Genomic DNA, 22,827 nt, shown 5'->3' on the forward strand with positions numbered 1-22,827 from the left:
ATTTTAAGAATGGAATATTTTGTGGTCATTCATGGGTTGTGTATTTCATCATTCCTTATCGCATACATTATGCGTCTCTGAAAAATTCAGTAATGTTTTCTATAATATCAATCTTTGATATTAATGAAGAATACTATACGTGTTTATGTATGATATCATACTAAAATATTGTCTGTTTTAGTATTATACCATTTACTCTATTTTTTCCGTTTTTTTTTTTTTTGCATTGGTATCTAATTTTTATATTAGTTTGTAGAGATATAATATAATTGTCAGTACAGTCTGTTGTATTTAAGCTCTGAATATCGATTTATTTTTACATATTGTTGTCTTAATATTGTCATCACTGGCATTCTTTCTCTTCTCCCCATTCCGATCATACAAAATTGCAAAAGCATTGGATTCAAATGTCATATTACATGTATTGAATCTTCAGAATCAACGGGTGAACCAGGATATTCTATTCCGAGCTTTGTTTTTAACCACATTTTGTTGTATAAAAGCAGTCATAGATATTAGCTGCTTTCAGCCGCCACATTTATTTGGATCAAATTTCATTGATTGACAAATAATTCTCAACCCGTCGAAGAATTAAAAATTTCAGCAGAGGTTTTGTTTTCTGAGAACTTGTTGTACAGCTCGAGTTTATTGCCACCTCCGTAGTTAAGAAATATGAATATTTTTATCAATAATTTTCACAAACGAAAATATTTTTAAAAAAGAGGAAAATAATGATAATAACACCGCTTGAGTCGTACTCTAGGTATGTTATAATGAAATATGTAGAAATAATTATTATCAAATATAAATATAGAATAAACACAATTCAACAAGCAAAAAGCTTTCTTATGGCTACAACATGTTCACGCACGCACTTCTTTCGCTTGTTCAACGTGAAACTGCCTTTTATATATACATGATCTCCATTGCTCACTTTCACAACTTCGCGTCACAATACTTATATTTCTATTGAATATTCTACTACCAATCCATTTTGAATTTGCGTGAATACTGGTTTTTTTTTTTTGTTTTTAATTTTTTCAATCCAAGGATATCAGCAATCCTTATATTGCCAGTAGTACGTAACTGTTTCATTCAATTAGAATACAATATTAATTTTTATTTGAGTGTCTCATCTGACAAATCAGCGGCTCCATCCTACAGCAGTCTTACCTTGGCGTATGTACTTAGGTACTTACGCGTACTTATCATTTAGAAATTATTCACTTATTCATTTGTTACATTACACGCTTTGTCATAATAATATTCTGGTCACAGATGTCGAGAGTGCAGCATAAAACAGCTATCAGACAAAATTCCTCACCTTTGAGGGTATTTTCTATGATGTAGCATCGATAACAACACTGTATCTAGCAGTGAATGTAATAGAAACGACCTCACAAGTATACGATTTTGTAATAAGTTATTAATGGGGAAGATATATGTAGATCCACGAATTTTCGACGATTTTGATTCATTCTTTGTTTTTTAAAGATTTATTTATTCGATGTTTCTGAAACTTGACGAATCGTTCATCTATATTTTCAACTATTCAGGAAATTTTTTTTTTTTATTTTTCAACTTTTCGAAATGGTCGATTTGCAATGTAGTCTTCCGGGAAGGTGGCAGGGCAAATTGTTGATGGGTGTGGATTGTGGCATCTGTTCTATTGATCTGATTCTAAGTGTTGATTAATGATACAATTTGTTAGGTAATCTTTCCCAAAACAATTTTCGAAGCAAAAACAATTTTTTCAATTGTTTTTGTTTCGAAAAAACTATTTTTTCAACTAAATTTTCCACACAAGTAGGCTCTCACGGAAGGTAATATCACTGAAAAAATGTGTGTAGAATTTCAGCGCGACGGAGAAGAAAGTTTCCGAGGAGTTTTTTTGGAAATTTACATGTATCTCCTCCTTTAATCTGTATCATGAATCACGTATCGATTCGACGTGATAATATATTTAAAAATGTTATTGTTCGGTCACAGTGGCACTGCCACAATTCGTAACAATAGTTACTTGGCACGTTATATGCTAAGATAGAAAATTTATATTATTTTTTTCTATTTTTTTTTAGTGTAATTTAAGAATGGATGGAACCTTGCGACGGAACAAAATGCGGCGACGCTGAATTGCCAGATGAAGACGTAAGGCTATTATATATAATATATATTTTTTTTTGTTCAATATATAATATAGTTATGTAATTATGTGTAAAGTATAGTAAAAAATACCTTGAAGGGGCATATAACTAAATAATAATTAAGCCTTACAGATAATTGATTTTAAGTACATTTTTACTGGGACATAAGACATTATGCTTTGTTTTTAAGTAATCGCAAGTATTTACGAAATACTGGTGTTTCATAATTAAAGTGTAACTCTGAGGCTACACTGGAAACATATTTGCTCTCTTCCATCATTCACACGACAAAATCTTCTCACTCGCACGTTTATTCTCACTTGGATGCACACTGGACGATACGGACGTACCATAGGCCGCTTGAAAACTCCTGTACTTAAACTTTAAAGGCAGGAATACAGGCCCTGTATGGAAGCATTTTAGTAAAAAATATATTATTATTATCTAAGTCCTCTAACAACCTAATAATCCCCCTCACCAAGAGCTAACATTATTACGGATTACTTGTTACAGTCATTTCTCTTGTCTTTAAAAAAATGTCCTTACTTACCACACCTAACTCTGTGTGCTTATGAACAATACGTATAAGCATGGAATCTGAAATAATCAAGAATTTACATATGATGAGTTCACTTATTTGAGTAACAATCGGTACATTGTAAACAAAAATTTATTTGATAACAGGTATTTACCTATGGTGGTGATTAGTACTCAGTGGTCCCCTCGTAGCAGTTCCATCAACAGGTTGAAGGAACTACCTTCTCCTTCTGCTCGTTTTGCACTGAGCAGCTCCTTCCCTGCTTGACAAGTTCGCTGTAGATCTGGGATTCGAAGGAGCAGTTCGCCAAACTTGGCTGGCATTTCCGGATACATGGCAATAGTGTACTGTTGCAACGCCTGTAATGCTTTCTCCTGTGATGCTCGGACCTTTTCTGGCTCTTTCAACTCGCTTGTGTCAGATGTCAGTAGGACAATGACCTGGAATATCATACGAATTCCTTTAGAAAAATTTCAATCAATACTGGACTCAGAAATTGCCGCATTGATTAGGAATTCATTTTTCCTTCTTTCCAAACAATCACGACACAATCGTAGCCAAGAATCAAATTATATGCCATATAAAATGAAAAATAATACTAGTCACACACTTAGAATGGATAAATCTAAATCCAACCTTTACTTCAATAAGCAGGTGTGAAATCAGTATATTACACACCTAGGGCAGCAAAGTAAGAAATGTCTCAGATCACATGTAATTGTTGGCCGAGGCGTAGCCTAGTGATCTGAGGCTTTTTTATTTACTGTCCATAGTGTGTATACTGGTTTTCGCCCGGAGGGGAGAAAAAGAATATTATTGCAATGAACACAATGAATTATCTAAAATAGTACCTTCATCGCGACGTACTCGTATTGGTCCACCCGCAATCGTCTAAGGTTGTTGGTGAATGCAAGCATTCTTTCAATGCAACTAGCGAGACCCAGCTGTCTGGCTTGTTCAAGTGTGATTGATTTCCCAAGAGAGACTCTAATCTCTCCTGGTGTATTCACGCTTCTGAAGCAGCATGAAAATAACAACAACTCACACCACGAATTGATTAGGAGGCAAATTTGATCATCGATTGAAATGTTTTTAAAGAGGGGCAAGCTCTTGCACCACTTAACAATTTTATAAAGCCTATGATCTGCAATATTGCACAGGTTTGACAAAAAGTCTGGATGCTGCGATGGATTCGCATTTGTATTCGCATTGCTGGGTGGGTGCGGATCATGTTCAGTATTTTGTGGCCCCACAGAACTGGGCCTGGGCTGCTCTGATTTGCTACTGCTGCCACTACTTTGCGCACTTGTCATTCGATCATTGTCATTATAATGCCACAAATGTTCCACATCCATAATTTCTTGCAACAACTGCGGCACCACGTGCAGTTTATGCGAGTGATTTGAATGGTGCCTTGCCGAATGGTGATGTTCATACCCAGGAGGTGCAGGACTGCATGTTCCTCCGGCCATTTTATCGCCAGGTAATCCACCGGAAGTACAGCCCACCAAGTTTGCCGGGAGCGTGTAACTACACTGATATGTACTTCTACCACCTCGGGTTCGGTCTTCCCTAATTGCTTCCAACTTCATTCCCATATTTAAACACTTGTCGAATCGACAAGCTGGACATTTTTTCCGTGTAGCCACAGTAACCGAACATCCAGCTCCTCTAAGGCATACATAATTCTTCCGATTCTGTACTGTCCTCTTGAAGAATCCTTTACAAGACTCGCAAGAAAATATACCGTAGTGAAAACCACTGATCTTGTCACCACAGATAGGGCAGGGACTATTGATGAGCTGTTGTCTAGTCGAAATGCCTGCCGTAGCGGGTGCTATTTTACAATCCTCCTGATCCTCACTTAGCCCCTCGGAAAGTTCCGAATTTGTTGCTGAATAATGATGCGATACTGGCAAATGTAGAGGACTGCCTTGTGGTGCAACTTGATGGTGTGGATGTGAAGTATGAGAATGGGAGTGTCTCGGTTGTTGCACGGGCGAATGTGTAGGTGGACTGAGAGATCCGTAACTATAGCAGCTGCTGGATGCATCAGAGTTATTTCGCGAAAGCGAATGCGAGAGAGACAAAGATAGTGAGGATGTTGAATTGTTGAAACTGTGGCGTGAAAGTGACAAAGATGAAGAAGGCACAGGACTTCCAGCTCCGAGCGCCGAGTGACGAGCGGCATGAGGACTTTGTGTCGGGGAGCTGAACACGCTGTATGCCGAATGTATCGCCGAGTCTGGCGATGGAACCTAAAGATCACAATGAGAAAAGGTATTATTTAAACACAGCGTTAAGAATCTTCAATATTGATACGATGTCTTTGCGTATGCTTAGAATCGTAACGTATTTCGGCAACTAAAATACTTGCCTGTGATCTCGTGTGACTATGTTTAGTCAGATGATGTCTTGGATTAAGGACTGGACTGTGGCTAGGAGTCGCATTGTTATATCCTCCAAGCAGTTTCCCAACAAGTAGTGGTAAATCACTTTGCTGAGTTTGTTCTAGTCCGTCAATATTGAGCTGTTGTTGGTGCTGTTGTTGGTGTTGATGATGTTGATGTTGATGTTGTTGCTGTGGATGGTGTTGATGATGTTGTTGGTGTTGTTGAGAGTTGGATAGTGTTGTTTCGTTAGGGGTACCTAAAGGTGGCCCAGGACTCGAGCGAAATTCCGGCTCGAGTTTTATCGGGAATTTAGGCTCCTGTGGTGCATGTGTTGGTCCTGGGCTTGCGCTGCAGACTTGAACACCTTCCATTGATGTTTCTTCATGGTCCTAGAGAGTGAGAGTTGTCATGAGTATTGCCAAATTGATAGAAAGTGGATCGAAATTGTAGAATATTCTTTGAAAACTCGTAGGTTCTTCTTTCTAGGGGTGATGGACCCAAGACTCTTCAACAGGTGTGCTGAGTAACGATACTGCGAAAACTCAGCGCGTCCACGGTTCATGATTTATCGGATCGTGATTATCTGTCGTATCTGGTCCAATGGTTATTGTACAACTCAGTTGGTGGGCTAGCGTTGTGTTAGTGTCTGCGGTTTTAATGATTGAAGAATGCGACCAACGAACGTAAATTAGTTTTATTGGTTCTGAAAACTGATTACTTAACGATGTTCGTTTGATTATCAACTTTTTTTCACATTACGTATCCGAGACACGTATTTCAAATTCGAAAGTATTTCAAATTTGAAGGTGGAAGGCGATTGGGGAATATCTCTGATATTTCAGTGGAATTCCAGATTCTGAAGGGCTCAACGGTTCGTGAGAAAAACAGGTTCGAAAAAGAGAGGGATTGAATTATACCCTGATGCGCACCTAGTGAGGAATAAAGTTATTCGAGGTTGCCAGTCATCGGCTTGACCGTAAAAAAATTATGTCATCAGCAATCGTTGACTAATACTTTGAAGCTCCTTGGATAATTTGCATAAAAACTCTTAGCTATTTCATTCACAAGAAAAAGATCAATATTTGATGAAAAAAAAAAATGCTTAAAACCTAAGACTCCACGGTCAATCTTGACTCTCTGCCCCTCCTATTTTTGTGGGGATAGCATTAGTTTCACCTCGAATTCCAAACGTTCTGAGTCAGAGGTCATCGCCAAACTCTTGAAACGAGTCAGAAGTTCGCTATCCGGAAGTGAATCATAAAGAAGAGATGGAACGGATTCTCATCGTTCATCATGCCCACATAAAGCTTGAGTTATTTTACATTGTAAAAGAATAGTTCTATACAAATGTTCGGAATATTTCGTTCCCAACGTACTTGATTGGTGATTGTATTGGAGGACATTTCTTGATCGGAAAGTTCACCCTCCCAGGACATGGGGCGTTCCGGCTGCTGCAGCATCGCCTCGGTGATGGTGCTAGCGTCGCTTTCCTGTCCTTCTGGCGCGTCCCTTTTCTTTTTCGTGCGGAGATTTACTCCCCGGAAATCGATCTTGCTTACTTCGCCGTCGCTATCCACTCCGTCATTTTCCGGTTCATTTCCGGTAGCGCATCCGGACACGACTGACACCGTCACACCGTTCCGACCACCCAAATACTTAACATTTTTACCTATACAATAAAAAATTCAAGGCGTTATATCATAAAATCCATAATAATTATGAAATCATCATTATGGATGAGATAACGGGGAGCATTGGAAAATGATTACTATGGGCTTATCGACAATTGAAAAACGGGGCTCTTGGGCTTGCTGTCAAATCTTGGCTCTGCTCAGCTAGTAATCGTTTTCTATTTTTATTTCACCTCCAATCTAGGCTCTTATAAAATTTGAAGGATTGATTCGTAAACCCTGCGCCCTACCCACTCATTGCCGTAAGCTCTGTGTACGAGTCGATCAAAAAATAATTCTGTACTGTTTTATTTTTGTCGAAATAATGTAGCTAATAGCAGATAAGATTGTAAATCTTAATTTTTGCTCTCGGTCCGCCCTTACAGAGTTCCGCGAACTTCGTACTTATTGCCCAAGGACTTTGCAAAATGTCCATCTTCCGTGACGAAAGACGTATAATATAATCACAGGGATTCAACTTTCGACTTGTCAAGTCGGACTGAAAAGTTTGAGAGCCATGTATGTCATTGGTCAGTGGCCGTTATAAAGTGCCTTTCTGTCTCTGCATTGGAGTTTCGCAAGAGGTTCAAGGCGGTTTGAAAGCACCGCATTTTATATTTGTATTTATTTTTTCAATTGTTTACCAAGTCTCACGTTTCCCGCTCTTGCGGTAGCGTGCGTTAATGAAAGCATTCCAATCGGCATTAGGTATCCCGGCGATAAATAAGCACCGGGCGGTGGAGCGTGTTGGCTATGGGGCTAACGCTGATCATAATAATTGTGCCCCCGCTTGTGCGATCGAAACGTGCTTGAAAGACTAAACATACGATATATCCCCATATTCCTACGCCATCTAGGTGCCTTGTACAATAATATTCTTTCACTCTGCTCCAGAACTTACCTAGCTACCGGACATTACGTACCCTGCGGTAAGGTGTACGTACAACATACGTCGTACATACACTGTGCGGTGGTACCCACCATGCGAATCGTTCGTTGTACGACATCGTTCGCACACCGTGTGGTGGTCATGCTTCGTTACCCCCTTCGTTACATTTGGCGAGCACACTCAACGCTTATACGATATCATAATGTTACGTTTGCCGTATTGCAGAAGCCAGATGAATGTGTTTTAACCAAAGCTAACACTCCGGTGAATTGATTTTTCTCAGTCACAAACGAAGTAACTTCAGAGCGTCGTTTAGAAGATAAAGCCATTGGAGGTGTATCGGGTCGTCGAACTTTTAATTTTCGAACGTAAGAATTTTTTCAGGAATGTTCAGTCGTTCGACTAATTATAGCGGTGGTTATCGATACAGGGACGACATATAATGGGAGGGGAGAATATAAACACTACCATTAAAAATGTAAAAATTTACCGTCATGCATTTCGTGGGCTGGTGGAACATTGATGGTAGTCACAGATACGTTTCTTCCCGCCTCTGGTCTTGCAGGGACCGATGACGACTTCCAGGATTGGGCCGGAGGCCACCAGCCTGGGCCCTCCGGGGGCCCGTTCTGCTCCGACATTCTCAGCTGGCTTCCCTCCGGGCAACTCTGTCGTTGATTTTGGGCCTGTGGACGCTCGCCGGGACGCCCAGCATCCTGAGCCGTCCTTTTGAGCTAACCTGGGCGTTGTACGTACAAGAAAGTTTGTTCACGATTTCGAAGTAGAGTCAACTTCAAGAACCCCACCTCTGCTAGATAAACAAAAAAATAGATACCATTTTCAAATGCGGAATACCTACGACGATGATACACACGAAGAAATTATTCGCATGTTTTTTCACATGAACTTTCGCATAAACTGCACGGTGATCGATGCCCGTATATGTATGTAAGATACCGCATACATGTAATCGGAACATCGGAATATATGAAAGAGTTATAGTTCTACGGGAGAGTAGGTAAAACTTCCGGAGTATAACGGTCGTCCCGCAAGGCCGGCCCACTTCCGGTACCAGACGACCTTCGCACGGAAATGGACACGCACATGGCAAGTGTCAGTTGGTTAAATATAAATACACGCACACGACAAAGTCATATCTGGTGCCTCCAACGGCCTATAAAAAGTCGCCAGATATGACGCATGTACGAGTAGTACGGTGAAAAGAGACAGACCACTAGACACGTGCGAAGTCAGAAAGTGAGAGAGTGAGAACGGAAGAAGGGGGGAAGGGGGGAGATGAAATATAGAATAGAATACAATAGATATCACAAAACAAGTTCCCAGTCAGAGATTACTAAACAAAAGGAAAGGGGAAAAAAAGAAGTCTTTCGAAAATCGATTGCCTGCAGGGAAGTTTGCTCAAGAGATGACGGCAGCAACAGCGGGAGCAACGTCTACGCGCTGAGAGCCTGGAATGGGAACCTGTTCTTGCGGTTTTTATTTATTAACAAAATAAGTAGATAATTACAGGACCTGCATTCCTGACAGGCCTTCGGCTCTGATCTCGTCCTATTACTCGGCGTTTACGCCAACATATCGCCGCATACCTTCCTTAGATTAGTTGCTGCACTCCCAGGCAGTCGAGTCACCTGAAGTTTCTCAACTAATTGCGAGTAATAATTTTTGAGCGATGAAATATCGACTCTCGTCCTATGATTCGTATAGTTTTCGATTCGGAGTGATGAGACAGTTTTGAAAAGACAAATTACAACCGATGAGAATTAAGAGAGCAATACCCGATACGCCTCTATATTTGGCTCAAGCCGACGTTCTTTCACAAGAGAAGTGGCAAGAGGTAAGAGCAAATATAAAAAAAAAAAAAAAAGGAATTAAAAAACGGGCAAAAAGTGACGCAATAGCGGTATTCCTTTGTCTCGAAACTGTATCAGACGGTATCGTCGTCGTTCCGCAGAAAATTTCTGTTAAAGGTGAACCTCTCCTCAGTTAACTAGAATAGTATAACTAATCTTCAGTGCTTAGGAACCGTGTTAACACGTTAGAGATTATTATCAGAACAATTATTAAGGCGACACAAGCGCAATAAAATATAGGGCTATGTATGTATAGGTATAATATTAGATATTGTCAAAGGCGGCATAATGACAACGAAGAAAACATTTGTCAGAGCGTTACACAGACGTAGATAAAACAGCGGTCCTAATATACATTCCACTTCAGCGAAGTGACGTTATATGCTCTTCTAGCGACTTTAACCCTCTCTTTTCTACCTCTGCAACCCGTCCGTTATCAATCCGACTCTACGTCGAACACGTTCGGTCTAAAGCCAAACGAACGAACGCTGTCATCTCCTCTATGGGGGTTCCGTTGTAAAGGCCAACGTTTTTCGACGCGGCAGTAGTAAGTCAGTCTCTTCCCAGGCCGGTAAGGTCAAGGCCCTCGTCGCCCTACCCCATGCACCTTAGGGTCACGTGACGCAGCTCAAGGTCTCCTATCCCCACCGTTTCTCCTGCACTTGAGTCAGAAACTCCAGAGACTAGACCGGTCACCCTACCTTCCACACCCCCTCGCACCCCCGGACCAATCAGCATTGAGCTTTTAACCATTGCGTACCAACAACGGATTACCATTTATCCCGTTGCCATTAGGATCGAGAAACTATTGTCAATTATACCCGATTCATTAATTGGTAATTAAATAAGAGAGAGATATCGTTATCTACGAGTCGACGAATCGATACGATACCGAATTATTTTTAAATGTTGAAGTAATACCGTAATACCGTACCGTTCGCGGGATACAGACAGTAGGGGAAATGTGAGCGGTTGGTTCGAATTAGGTTTACGATTTATCGATGAACGCACTTTCCGTACGCAACGACGATCTGTAAGCTCATAGGTGAATATCCAACGATAAATAGATATGAATGTGTGAATGGTGTATAGGTAGACGCCTGTCAAACCACGTGAATATGTACGTACGTACGTACGTACGTGCGTGCGTCTCTATGGTTAGACGAAAGGTCAATGACCACAAACGTTCGCGAGCGAACTTGCTCTATTTTAAGGGCGGTTGTCGCGCGCATGCGCCAGCCAACACGTGCTCTCGAGTGAAGTCGCCTTGCGTCGCGACGCGTCGAAACCACGGTTCCGTGAAATTCGTATAGAGTGAATACCGTCTGGTATAAATTGAATATGGATTCCTGTACGTATGTGATACGAGTTTCAATCAGGGATTGGGAAATCATTCGGAATCTACAGGTGTGAGAAAAAAATTTTTCGGTCAATAAATTCCACCATACGCATACAGGTATATAAATGCGACGTGCATGTATGCAACGACGATAAAATGAAATGAGAAAATATTTATAGTTTTTCGAGAGAACGTAATCCTCGTAGCTGGTTGTTACGTCAAACGAAGTCCGTAAGGTCGTTTCTAATTTTGGAATGGACTCTTTCAAACCCACTATATATATGCTAAATATAAAGTGTGTAAAATACTAACGAATCACGTCTTGCGCATACTTGTTTTACAAGATATCTGTGTTTTCCTTTCACCGCGAGTGCTAAGCCTGGGCCTTGCCAACGGCTGCATATCTTTATTCCCCTATATTATTTCACCGACGATATATACACACCTATATCTATACATACGTATAATGTACATCGAACCGGCGATACCAATTGAAATTATTATTCTCGTAACGCCGACCGATCCGTTCGACCACATCGAGGAACCGGTTCCTGATTGGGTGCGAGATTTTCGCTTTGTCAAACATACACACGTATAATAAACCTCGATGACGATGCGGTACAAACCGATCGCATTAAATTCGAAATCCATTTAAACTAATGGTCACACATTTTAAAACTAATATCGTCGACTACAAGCAACTGGATATCGTCATTACCTGTTTATCCTACGTATAGGTTTAGAGCCAGGATCAGATCTCTACAACGTCGATTGCGTGTATCAATCATCCGGTATACTTCTATAAAAAATTATCCGATCGAGCTTTTCTGGTACAAATTTTAAGCAGTACCACATTCTCATCGTCTGATTCAGAAGAAAATCACATAGCGAACTTTCAAAATCCTGCTCACGCTGTTACAACTCTCATCGCACGTAATTTAATCGTAGTTACACATACTATAATTATGAGTAAAAATGTTGAATTTTCACGTCTGCAAACACCCGGTATACTAACACTCAAACACTCGTTAAGAACAGATGACTTAACAAACTTGGAAGCACACAGGTAATTCGTTTTAAAAAACAATTAGTCTCCACCATTGCGTCGACTCTTGTTCAATTACGCGCAAGCCATTGAATTCTGCAATTCAAATGGAACGATATATTCTAAAACTCAACGGCTCTTTCTTTATCGTCGCACTCGAATATTAAATAAATAAATCGTCTGCCCAGTGACTTCAACACGCCGCAATAAACATCAGTATACGGTACGATTTTTTACAATTTCAATTTTGACAACGAAACGAATCATTCTCCGCACCTGCATGGCTAGAACCCCCCTTGAACGTTGTCAGCCTGCGATGCAGCCGTCAAGAATACAGTTAATTACTACGGGACAAAAAAAGTAAAAGAAATTTATTTCGATCCGACCTCCCCCCTCCCAGCCCTTGAACAAATGTTAACAAGCCGACGCGTTCTGGTGTATGAAAAGTGAAAAAAGGAACAATAAAAGGAAAAGAGAAATAATTATTAATCGTTGTAACGTGGATGTAACCACCAGATCTGGTTGAACGCGACTTTCCTTGCACGAGGGCCGCGAGGCGAGGAGGCAGACGACTGACTCGTCGAGTCAACTACGCGCCGGGGCGTCGGGCATTCGTCTGCTCCGAGTGAGCCAAAGCCGAGTGAATTCTTCGGGCAATATTGCGGCTCTCAAAGTTCCCGCGTTTTGCACGGAGAGGGCACCTGGGAGTAGTAGTAAAGTATACGGCTTATAAAAAGAAGCAGCAGCAGGAGCAGCAGCGATAACACGGTACCCTGCAATGTGCGCACCATCGCACACCGTTGCACCGACTTGCTTTATACTCGACATCGCTGATGGCACGCATGCAATTCGCATCGCGTTATAAGTATACCCTATCGAGTCGTGGTCGCTCCGTCGAACCCGCCAAGTTTTTGGTCGAATATACATATACGTACACATATGCCCATCTCGTTTACTTTTCTCTGATATCACTCGTACGTTACAAAGTAGTCGGCGTGCGAAGGAGTTGAGATCAGATGATAATTAACCGACGTCCCCTACGCAGCTATACTCATACCTATACCTCCAGCGATACCGATACGGATACTGATACCGATGGCCCGAGGTTATATTTCTACAGCCCGAATGTGGTCCTCTGATAGATGCGCGGTACATCTCATCAGAGAATTCCTCGGCTGATCGAAAATGAATATACATGAGGTATACACCGGGTAATATTCGTTCGTGGCGAACGTGATTTATGAAGAATGCGCGTGGCGGACCAAAACCGAAATTCCTATTTTCTTATTAAAGCTTCAGAGATGTCGATTATCCAACATCCGAAGTGTATTCGAAGAGTGGTAACGAGAGTCGCCACAGAAGTTGAAAATTTTCATCTTCGTTCAGAAGTATTTTGAAAACCTGTGAACAGGAATGATGATTTCGGTTGAACGAGAAGGGTGAAACCGACTGCGTCGCAAAGTACTAATAACGACAAGGTTATAACCATGTTAACGACCCTTTTCTTTTGAAAATTCAGACGCGTCTCTGGCGTTGCGGCGGTAAGAGTGCCGAGAATTTTATTGGTAGGCAATGGTCCGTTTCGGGGAGTGGGTATCATAAAAATTTCGTACCTTTGGACGAGTGCCAGTAGCTTATACACGTTACATGGAATACTTCGAGGTCCGACGTGCATATACTATACATATACTCTATCCATGAGCTGCGTACGTCCACGCAGTGACTGTTTTATTAGGATCATTGAGCGCTGCTGCACTCAAGCTCTGCAGCATCAATAGCAACAACAGCGGCAAGGAGAACGTACCAGCCGAAGAAGGTGACGGAACATGCACACCAACCGTAGCTTGCACCCGGGCAGAGGTCGTCCAACATTCCCACCTCGATTGTCGAAGTAAAACATACATTTTTCAAACATTTTCAAACTTGTGTGTGTTATTTATTATTGAACTTTCAAAAACTCGCCACGTCTCATGAACTGGGACTGCAACTTCACAAAAGTGCGTTCACATCGATAAGTTGATTTGGTACTGAATGATTACTGTTTGTCCCTTGAATCTCAATTCTGTCTCTCCAACCGTTGAGAAAATAAAACATTGGGGAGTGTATTAAAAAAATGCATTGCCGCAATGAAACGCGTACCTGAATTTGTGGCATCGAGTATTCGGAGAGAAAATGACATCGTTAAGTTGTGGCATCAAGTATTCGGAGAGAAAATGAGATCGTCAGTTAGTGGCATCGAGTGTTCGGAGAGAACATGACATCATTAAGTTGTGGCATCGAGTATTCGGAGAGAACATGACATTATTAAGTTGTGGCATCAAGTATTCGGAGAGAAAATGATACAGTTAGGTTGTGGCATCGAGTATTCGGAGAGAACATGACTTCTTTAAGTTGTGGCATCGAGTATTCGGAGAGAAAATGATATAATTAGGTTGTGGCTTCGGCCACGACTCGGAAAACGACGACCTGAATTTGTGGCATCGAGGAGACGCTTTCCTGAACTTATGGCATCGAGAATACACTCTCCTGAATTTGCAGCAACGAGAATACGTATTCCTGAATTTGAAGCACCGAGTATTCGGAGAGGAAACGCCTTCTGGAGTTTGTGGCATCGAGTATCCGGAGAAGAGAAACGCCTTGATGAATTTGTGGCATCGAGAATACGCATTCCTGAATTTGGATGCTTGAGGATGTCGTTTTGTCTCCGAATACTCGATGCTACAGATTAACGATGTCATTCTCTCTCCGAATACTTAATGCCACAAATTGACGATGTCATTCTCTCTCCGAATACTTGATGCCACAAATTGACGATGTCATTCTCTCTCCGAATACTTGATGCCACAATTTACGATGTCATTTTCTCTCCAGATACTCGATGCCACAAATTAACAATGTTATTTTCTCTCCAGATACTCGATGCCACAAATTAACAATGTTATTTTCTTTTCGAATACTCGATTCAACTAATTCAGGAATACGTTTTCTTGATGCCACAAATTCAGAAATGCGTTTTTTGATGCCATAAATTCCGGAAGTCGTCTCTCCGAATGCGTTTCATTGCAGCAATAAATTTTTCTAGTACACTCCCCAATTTTTTTCTCTTTTCAACGGTTGGAGAGACGGAATTGAGATTCAAGGGACAAACAGCAACTAATGAGCACTCAATTCCCACAAAGGTACGAATTCCTTTCAACGTTTTGAAGGGTGCGGCGGTGCTCACTTGATCGAAACTTAGCACCGTCCTCGATATTGTCCAAATGGCTGAAGTAACAAAATTCGGATTTTGGTAAGGAATTGGCAACAAATCCAAAGAGAAAAGCGGAGGTGCAAGGTATAGTATACACAAGACGCGTATGCGTCTCTGGTTACTTCTTGCGGCATAAAACTGAACAACCGACCATCCCTGGGTAGCAATGGTAGCAGCGTTCAAAACTTCGTTGCGCTCAACGCTGTTGCTGCAGATTCGCGGTGTTGTTACGTGCCACGGTAGTATCCAGGGAGAAAACTGTGTATAGAGTGTGCGGCCAAGTATGGTCGACGATTACTATACGACGTTGCGAGGCAACCTGTTGCTGATCTAAAAATGTGAGCGGGTCGTAAGGGGGCCTGCGAATATATTTTATATTTGTACATAGTACATCGATGAATGCAAACGATTAAAATTTTCAAACCTCGAGTGCAAATATAGGTACATATAATCCAGCAGTTTACCGTTTAAAAACGTAAAGAATATCTCTCACCTTCACTTGAAGTTAGAAAAAGAGAAAAGTAAAATAAAACCAAACAAAAAACTGATACCTAATAGCATCACGCCTCGAAACACACCGTGTCTAATTCCAATTGTATCTAATCATGAGAAACACGTTGAGTAGAGAGCATACGTGTGACGACTACTTTGGTGCAAGTACGAATAATGGATCCATCATCCACACCTAATTGATGCCAGACAAAACAAACTGAAATTTGCTTCGCTTATTACGTAGGTACTCATCTCATCGGCGGAAACACAGAGCGTTCCCAGAGTACGTTGCCCGCGTACAGCCAGGGCAGACTCATTATATTTTACACACATAAGTCTAATGATGTTTGGACGCGTACATTCAATTCATTTTTTGAATCCCATGTACGATGATGAGTCGAGTTGACGATAATCGGATTAAAAATTTGTACAAGAGAGAAAATAAGTAGAAAAGGAAAAATTATTTGTTGCTTGACCACGCGCGACCGTGCAATTACTGGCGGTAGCGTTAAGCGTAAACTGTTAGTAACAGATAGAAGGTCGTCGTCGTCGTCGGTCGTACCCACGCAGAAAATACAGTTACATGCACGCCGAGGAACGGGCATCAAGAGACTGACGCGCTCGATCCGCTACATTACGCTGGGTTAGGATTCCGCACGGTACATACCTATGGTTGAGCAAACCCTGCTCCAAACTGAGTGTAACGATGAAAAAACAGTAATGGAATAACGAGAGAAAAGATACTAAAAAAATTGATTTACAAAGGCGATAAGACATGGAGCCTTACCGAGGAACGAGCTGCTTAATTCGATTTCCGGAGCTAGGGAAAAGAGAATGGGGGAAAAACGAAGATCTAACAAATCTTCACCGCATCACGTACGTACATGTATATACGAGAAAAGAAGAGAACGAAAAAAGAGTAAAAGACTCGCGATGAAATGCAGCGATCTCCTGTGTTACATCTTGTACCTGCAGCATACCGACGTATTTGTTAGTCTCGGCGCGTGTTATAAGGAAGGTATATACATAGGATATAGAAAAAGTTATGGTATGCCCGCGTGTAACGCTCGCGGGTTGAGTCCGACTCGTCGTACACCTTCTATAAGTATAAAAGCTAAGGTTGTGCCGCTGTTGCGGTGCGGCTGTGTAGCATCTGACATCAGGTAAAACCTGAGCAACTCTGAGTGAGTATAAAACGCGCGGTATATGAGAGTTGTGCGAGTGAATGAGTAGCGAGGTGCGGTCTGCAGTGCGTCGAGAAAGGTTTCATCCATATTCATAAGCCAGCTCTAGAGGTTTATCCGCATCTCAAGGATTCAGAGTCGAAGAGGCAGAGGCACTCCTCCTGCAACGTATACACCGGACCGGGATTCGATTCCGATCCCTCACCGCGAGCCGTCCGTCTTTGCTAGATAAATTCTAACGTAGCGTCGTGTGGTTAGAGTTGATTCGATCACAGGTATAATTAACGAATTAACGAATATTTTTTCTCCTCTCCTTTTAGTCTCTTTTTTCTTTGGAAACATCGACGCGTTTGTTGTATAGAAAGTTGTGGTAAGGTGGGGCTTGAGAAGGTATGCAAGTTGCCTACAATTAGTTTATCTTAGGTGTCGGACGAAGTATGCAATGAATCAACGTTTCGAGATAAGCTCTTTTTCTAATCTCCGCTTTATTATTAGGCGCGATTCATGCGGGAAAGTTAATGGATGTGAGGTAACGACCAAAATGATGTTGGCATGAAGGAATTCAACTTCGTTTCTGTTCACGCTCTCGAAATCCCTTAGGAGAAAATGAATACATTCATTTTCACCGTACCGCATGGCAGGTTTTGTGAAAATATTCCAACACATGGCTATAATGTTATTATATTTGCTACCATGCCAAACCACTTTGATAATGAATTCGGCATCTATCCTGAAGTTATAAAGTGCGTTTGGTTCGGCTGTAAGTGGAGCGACGATAATGTAAGTGAGGATTGATTTTTGGCACGTAGTGGGGGTGAAATTGCCAACAGTAGGATTCTTCCAACGGAGTTTAGCCTAAAACCAATCCTCGTGTGTTGCAGTCAGTAGTTTTGCCGTGCGTCGTGGATAAGATAAAAGGCGTAAGGTGATTTGGGGGTCGTGAACACCAGGGACAGGAGAGAAGAGGGGCAAAGGGGATGTAGCAGGGGGAAAAGAGAAGAGGGCAGAAAAAGGCTGGGGAACAGAAAGAGATAGATGAATTGACTCAAGAGGCATAGAGGGAAGAGGGGGCTCAAGGCCGGCCGTGCTGTCAAGTGTCAGGCCAGAAGCCTGCGCGCCGAAATATCAACAAGCCGTCTCATTTGCTCGTATGTTAATACCCGACGCTTTTCAGTATTTCATCTTCCTTTAAACTCCGTCGCCTCGTTCAAATTCGCATTCTGTTTATATAGACTCTTGAGTATTAAGGAGGCCAGAAGCGCGTGAGGTACAAGAAATACGTAATTATTAAAATTTCAGAAACGCGTATGGGTATCACGCGACGCAACCTAGCTTGAGAAAATTTTTCATTTTTTTTCCTTTGCGCACGTATGCGATGGCAAATGTAATTTTATAGGTGAGGGAGGGAATATATCTGGGTTCCTCGTTCGTTTGTGTAGATGAAATTGTGGTAGCAGCTTACAAAGCAAACGGATTGTTTGCGAAACATGCATGAAAGTACCTGGGCAGTTATGAAACGGACCGCAGCGCGGCGGCTTTAGCAAAAACAAAAAAGAATCGGTCAGGTGTGCTCATGGTGGTGAGACAAGACTTAGGAATACGATTATCTTTATCGTAATCCGTGATGATTCGATATTACCTCGTTTCAGAACATCGCAATCTAATGCTGAGGTTTCATTCGAATACTTTGATAACGGTAAAAAAATCTTGAAATTGTAAAATTTAACCAGACAAAGTGTACCGATCAGGCACTGGAGAGGGGAGAAAGACACTACGAAACATAACCTCTGTTCACTCATTTCAGACGTCGTATACCGTTTATCGTTGTAATTTCAGAATCGTTAATAATCTAAAAGACATTTGGGTAAAAATGAATAAATTATTCGATCAATCTTACCTCATACTCGCCAAATCTCTTGAAAACAAGGGAAAATCCTGGTCTATTAATTCCCAAAGTTTTGAGGAACGCACACAGCACTTTCACAATACGCTGTCCCTGTACTACAGCAGGTAACAGGCCATCCAGCCTAGGCACACCTTCACGTTACAAGTTACAAGCCTCGCGCACAGGGGAACCTATAGTACCACTGGCTCACATAGTACAGTGCATCGCCAGCAGGGAGCAGCTGCAAACAGCGTTTTTAACTTGATCTTAACGGGGGTCGCGGGATGAAAGAGATGAGTGGCCTAGGCGAAGTACTTTCATTCGGAAAACATCGTACTCGCTACGACGTCAAACACCCCTTCAATATCTTGCCCTACCCCTGAGCCTGTAGCCGCCCAAGTTTACTGACCACCGACAACGTCTGCTACGTTTCGTTTCAACCACGCGACTTATCGATTAGGGGGATAGAGCGAAATAAGTCATTTTTTTTCATGTAGGGAATGTAAGATTTTTCAGCTCGAGCAACATCTGTCGGATATTTATTCCTGACGATGTATTTGCTTTGAAAGTTTTTCAATTTGTTCATTCAACTTTTGCTTAATGCTCTGGAACGATGTGGAATTGTAATTATTTGACCTCGATCGTGTCAACGTGGTCAAATCATCAACGATCCGAAATCGCAACATGATCATGGGAGTATCTGATGGATCTCTTTGAACCGAGGTGGAGGAAATACCTGTAGCACAGATATATCGAACTGTAGATTGTATTCTAAAAAGGTTTGAAGATCGATGTTTGTTCACAGAGATCGAGAAAACCTCAACCAAAATAAATCACAGCATTCCGTGCTTGTGTATGGATCATCCTGAAATAATCGCAGTCGCCGTTGATTTATGGTGTATTATAATGTCCACCTAGTGTTCCATGTAAGCGATGGGAGATCGAAAGAGATAAAAATTGACGATATTCTGTTTCAACCAAATCCTGCGCGTTTGACTTTGTATGAAAAGATCTGATAGGATAATGTCACTATGTCTTCGTCCGATCGATTCATAATCGATTCGTTGTAGAATTCAAACGGATTACAATATAACATATCAGTTTACGTCTACTACGAGACATTCAATTCTTTCACCCAATAATCTTATAAATTTTGTCAGATATCAGAGAGTTATGATTATCGACGTGTCATAACTTTTAAAAAATTCATGTGGAAACCGTTCTTCGATGAATTAAAAGGACACAATTCACGTACTATTCATGAGGTGTCGAAAAATTTCGATGGGCATGAAATCAGAGCTGATGTTTACTGATATATCTTTCAGATTGCATCAGAGCCATGTTAGACAAGGTGAGTTTTCGCCCAAAGCTGACACTTTTCAAGTAAAAAGAATATTGTGATTTATTTTCGAGATTGGTTTCCCTTTAAAAGACTGATAATTGCTTCACATTTTCCCTCTTCGTTTGCATCCGCTTACTTGCACTAGCTCATACATGATGCCTAGTCCGGCAAGTGAAAACTTCGTTTCGTCTAAGCTGTTTGAATCACATGTCGCAGGCGAAACGACCGTATGGTAGCTCCATCTGTGCTGGCTCTATTCCAAATCCTCAATTAGCTTCGTTGCCAATCATCGTATGGAGTGGTGCATTTTGAATAAATTGCACCGCCAATTCATTTTTATGGTAAAAAAATGTTGCAGCGGGTTTTGTGTATCTTGTAAAAAACAATACTGGTTTAAGGAAATTTTGTATTTTTCTTACAATATTATTACTATCTTTTCTAAATATATTATTTCATCATCTTATAGTGAATTTACTTTGGTAACAATATAATATATTATAATCCCATTTGAATTTGGTACAACGATAGGTATGGATAGTTGAATATTGATAGATTTTGCTATGACTGCATAATATTTTCTCCTCTGTATGTATTTCATTTCGATATATACCTATTTACGTGGCTCGTATTGTAATATGTTTTGGATAACTGCGACAAAGCAGCTTACCCATATACCGCGTGCGCGACGTATAAAGTCTTTCCATATATAATTATAATTCTTCCGGTAAAGTGTACCAAAGTGAAAAAAATTCTCTATATTATGTATTTCATTCGATTTTTCCTCTCAAGTTCTCTAATCGGAAAATCCCGCACTAATTAATTTGATAACTTCATTTAATTGCCGTTTTTCTTCAAACGTACAGATTGTCATTGAGGATTTTTGTTTCGTCTGTTCTTTATAGCAATAAGTCACGAATAGCAATTTGTACACACAGTTGTGTTATACCTTCAGTACTTCAAACACTTCATACGCTACAGTGTGCGTTTTGTTATCATGGCATTCAAATCCGCGAAAATTTTTCTCCAACAATTTTGTGCCGAACTCAAATCTTTGGGCTGATAATAGGTCACCAATTCCAAAATTGACGATATATTCTCAGACATTTGAAACAAGGTGTGCTGCACACACAGGTATTATACTTATATTTTCACACTATGTACATACAGGGTGAGTCAATTTAAGTGTCGAGAATGGGAGGGACTCAATAGGCACGAGGTCACGCCCCTTCAGCCAATCAGCAAGTAGCAAGTAGCTGATTGGCTGAGGGGGGCGTGGCCTCGGTGCTGATTGGTCGAAGGGGCGTGGCCTCGTTGCTGATTGGTTGAAGGGGCGTGGCCTCGTGTCTATCGAGTCCCTCCCATTCTCGACACTTGGCGTGACTCACCCTGTACATGTATACATTTTTTCAATCTTCATTATGCATTACTTACATGACAAAAACCATACAGCGTACCTAGTACATGTACAGGTAAAATCACGCGTTAGAAGCCTAACCGTATCTTTTATGTACGTATATAATGTATTAATTCATGATGTATATATATGTTCTGAAACCAAACGCTATATATGGTGAAATATCTGTCCTATGTCCATATATATACATATATTCATATGCCTATGTATATGTATATATTTTTTTTATTTCTTTAGCACGTCTGCATCGCTACGTAAGGATGATATCACTCATTCCTTAAAAATATGTAGAGAATGGCGTTCGCGTATCACATGAAGTATAATTGAGAACAATGGACGAGTGGAATTTGCGCGAGTTAAATTATATACAGAAATTTTTCCATCGTATATACTATATTGATATGGGGAATTCCACGTCATTTCGACAGACCAATAAAAGTCATCCTCTTTGAGTTTGTAGTGATTTTTTTACAATAGCTCTTTGTTCAAAAATCTCTTGAGTTTCCGAAAATCCAACACTTAAGAACTGCTGGACAAAAAACTTTGAAAAAAATCACACAAGAGTTTTGAATCGAGAGTTATCAGCAATAAAGTCGCTGAAGAAATCGAGGAGGGTGACTTTTTTTGGTTTTTTCGAAATGACGTGGAATTCTCCGTATACATCATTTGCCATCAGGCAATGCTAATCGGTAATCTTAGTATGTTTTTATAGTTTCAAACAGCAGTATCGCCATATCACAGAAGAGAAGACAATGAAGATGTACAATTAGTATCTAATATGTGAATTATGAATATGTTTTACTTATTTATGTTCATATATTATGGATTAAAGGTACGTAAGAAATTAGCATGCGCAGACACACGATTGCAATTCTTTTATCAGTTTTTAGCATTAATACTAGTAGACGCACGTCATACGTTTGAAGCTAATGCCTCAATGTGGGCTCAGTGAGATTGAGGCATTGGCGATTCAAGTGCCAATAAAAATCCTAATTTCTTATGTTTCTTTTTTTTGTAATTTTGATTTTTAATTTATATGGGTTTTTAAACCTCAAAATCGAAGTTACTTGTTTATTCCCATGCCCGGGAGGCAGGGTACTTGGCCTGGCGTTGGACTGCTGCTACATGATCTACTCAAAGTTCGGTTGGAGTCGACCATAAGGAAGTTTCTATCGCCAGAAGGCGGTACGGATACCAAATCCGGCTCGGCAGGACTAGGACATCTTCTTTCGCAGGTGGAAACGGCCGTTCCAGAGAGAGTGCTCAGAGGGATTTTGTAAATCCTCATCGGTTTAGCCTCAGGGGAAGCTGAAACAAATACCCATTAAATTCTTCGAGTTACTACAGTCAAAACACAATTTTATTGAAGGT

At 40.9% G+C, this 22,827-nt stretch overlaps 2 protein-coding genes across 9 annotated transcripts in view; both read right to left on the reverse strand.

Moving 5' to 3' along the window:
* Nucleotides 1-183: 183 nt before the first annotated feature.
* Nucleotides 184-18,868, reverse strand: LOC105684766 (nuclear hormone receptor FTZ-F1 beta-like). Of its 4 annotated transcripts, none has more exons than XM_012398395.3 (7): nt 18,713-18,868; nt 8,125-8,445; nt 6,452-6,744; nt 5,060-5,464; nt 3,534-4,940; nt 2,837-3,122; nt 184-2,741 (listed from the first exon to the last, which is right to left on the reverse strand). In XM_012398395.3, exons 2-6 carry the CDS (start codon nt 8,273-8,275, stop codon nt 2,856-2,858), a joined length of 2,523 nt encoding a protein of 840 aa, XP_012253818.1. In that variant the 5' UTR covers nt 8,276-8,445; nt 18,713-18,868; the 3' UTR covers nt 184-2,741; nt 2,837-2,855. The 4 variants fall into 4 exon arrangements, with proteins under 4 accessions (XP_012253818.1, XP_048506924.1, XP_048506923.1 ...); XM_048650967.1 differs by lacking the exon at nt 18,713-18,868 and adding an exon at nt 12,166-12,449 and having other exon boundaries at nt 8,125-8,442; XM_048650966.1 differs by lacking the exon at nt 18,713-18,868 and adding an exon at nt 11,563-12,152.
* A 1,562-nt stretch (nt 18,869-20,430) lies between these two features.
* LOC105684971 (GTPase-activating Rap/Ran-GAP domain-like protein 3) overlaps nt 20,431-22,827 on the reverse strand; it is a 65,330-nt gene continuing 62,933 nt past the window's right edge. For all 5 annotated transcript variants that reach the window (XM_020851173.2, XM_020851172.2, XM_048650962.1 and 2 more), the window contains one exon: nt 20,431-22,764. In XM_020851173.2, the coding sequence (XP_020706832.1) occupies nt 22,520-22,764 (245 nt within the window). In that variant the 3' untranslated portion in view covers nt 20,431-22,519. The remainder of the gene's footprint in view (nt 22,765-22,827) is intronic.

Source organism: Athalia rosae, chromosome 2 (assembly GCF_917208135.1).
Source record: "Athalia rosae chromosome 2, iyAthRosa1.1, whole genome shotgun sequence".
Taxonomy (NCBI): Eukaryota; Metazoa; Arthropoda; class Insecta; order Hymenoptera; family Athaliidae; genus Athalia; species Athalia rosae.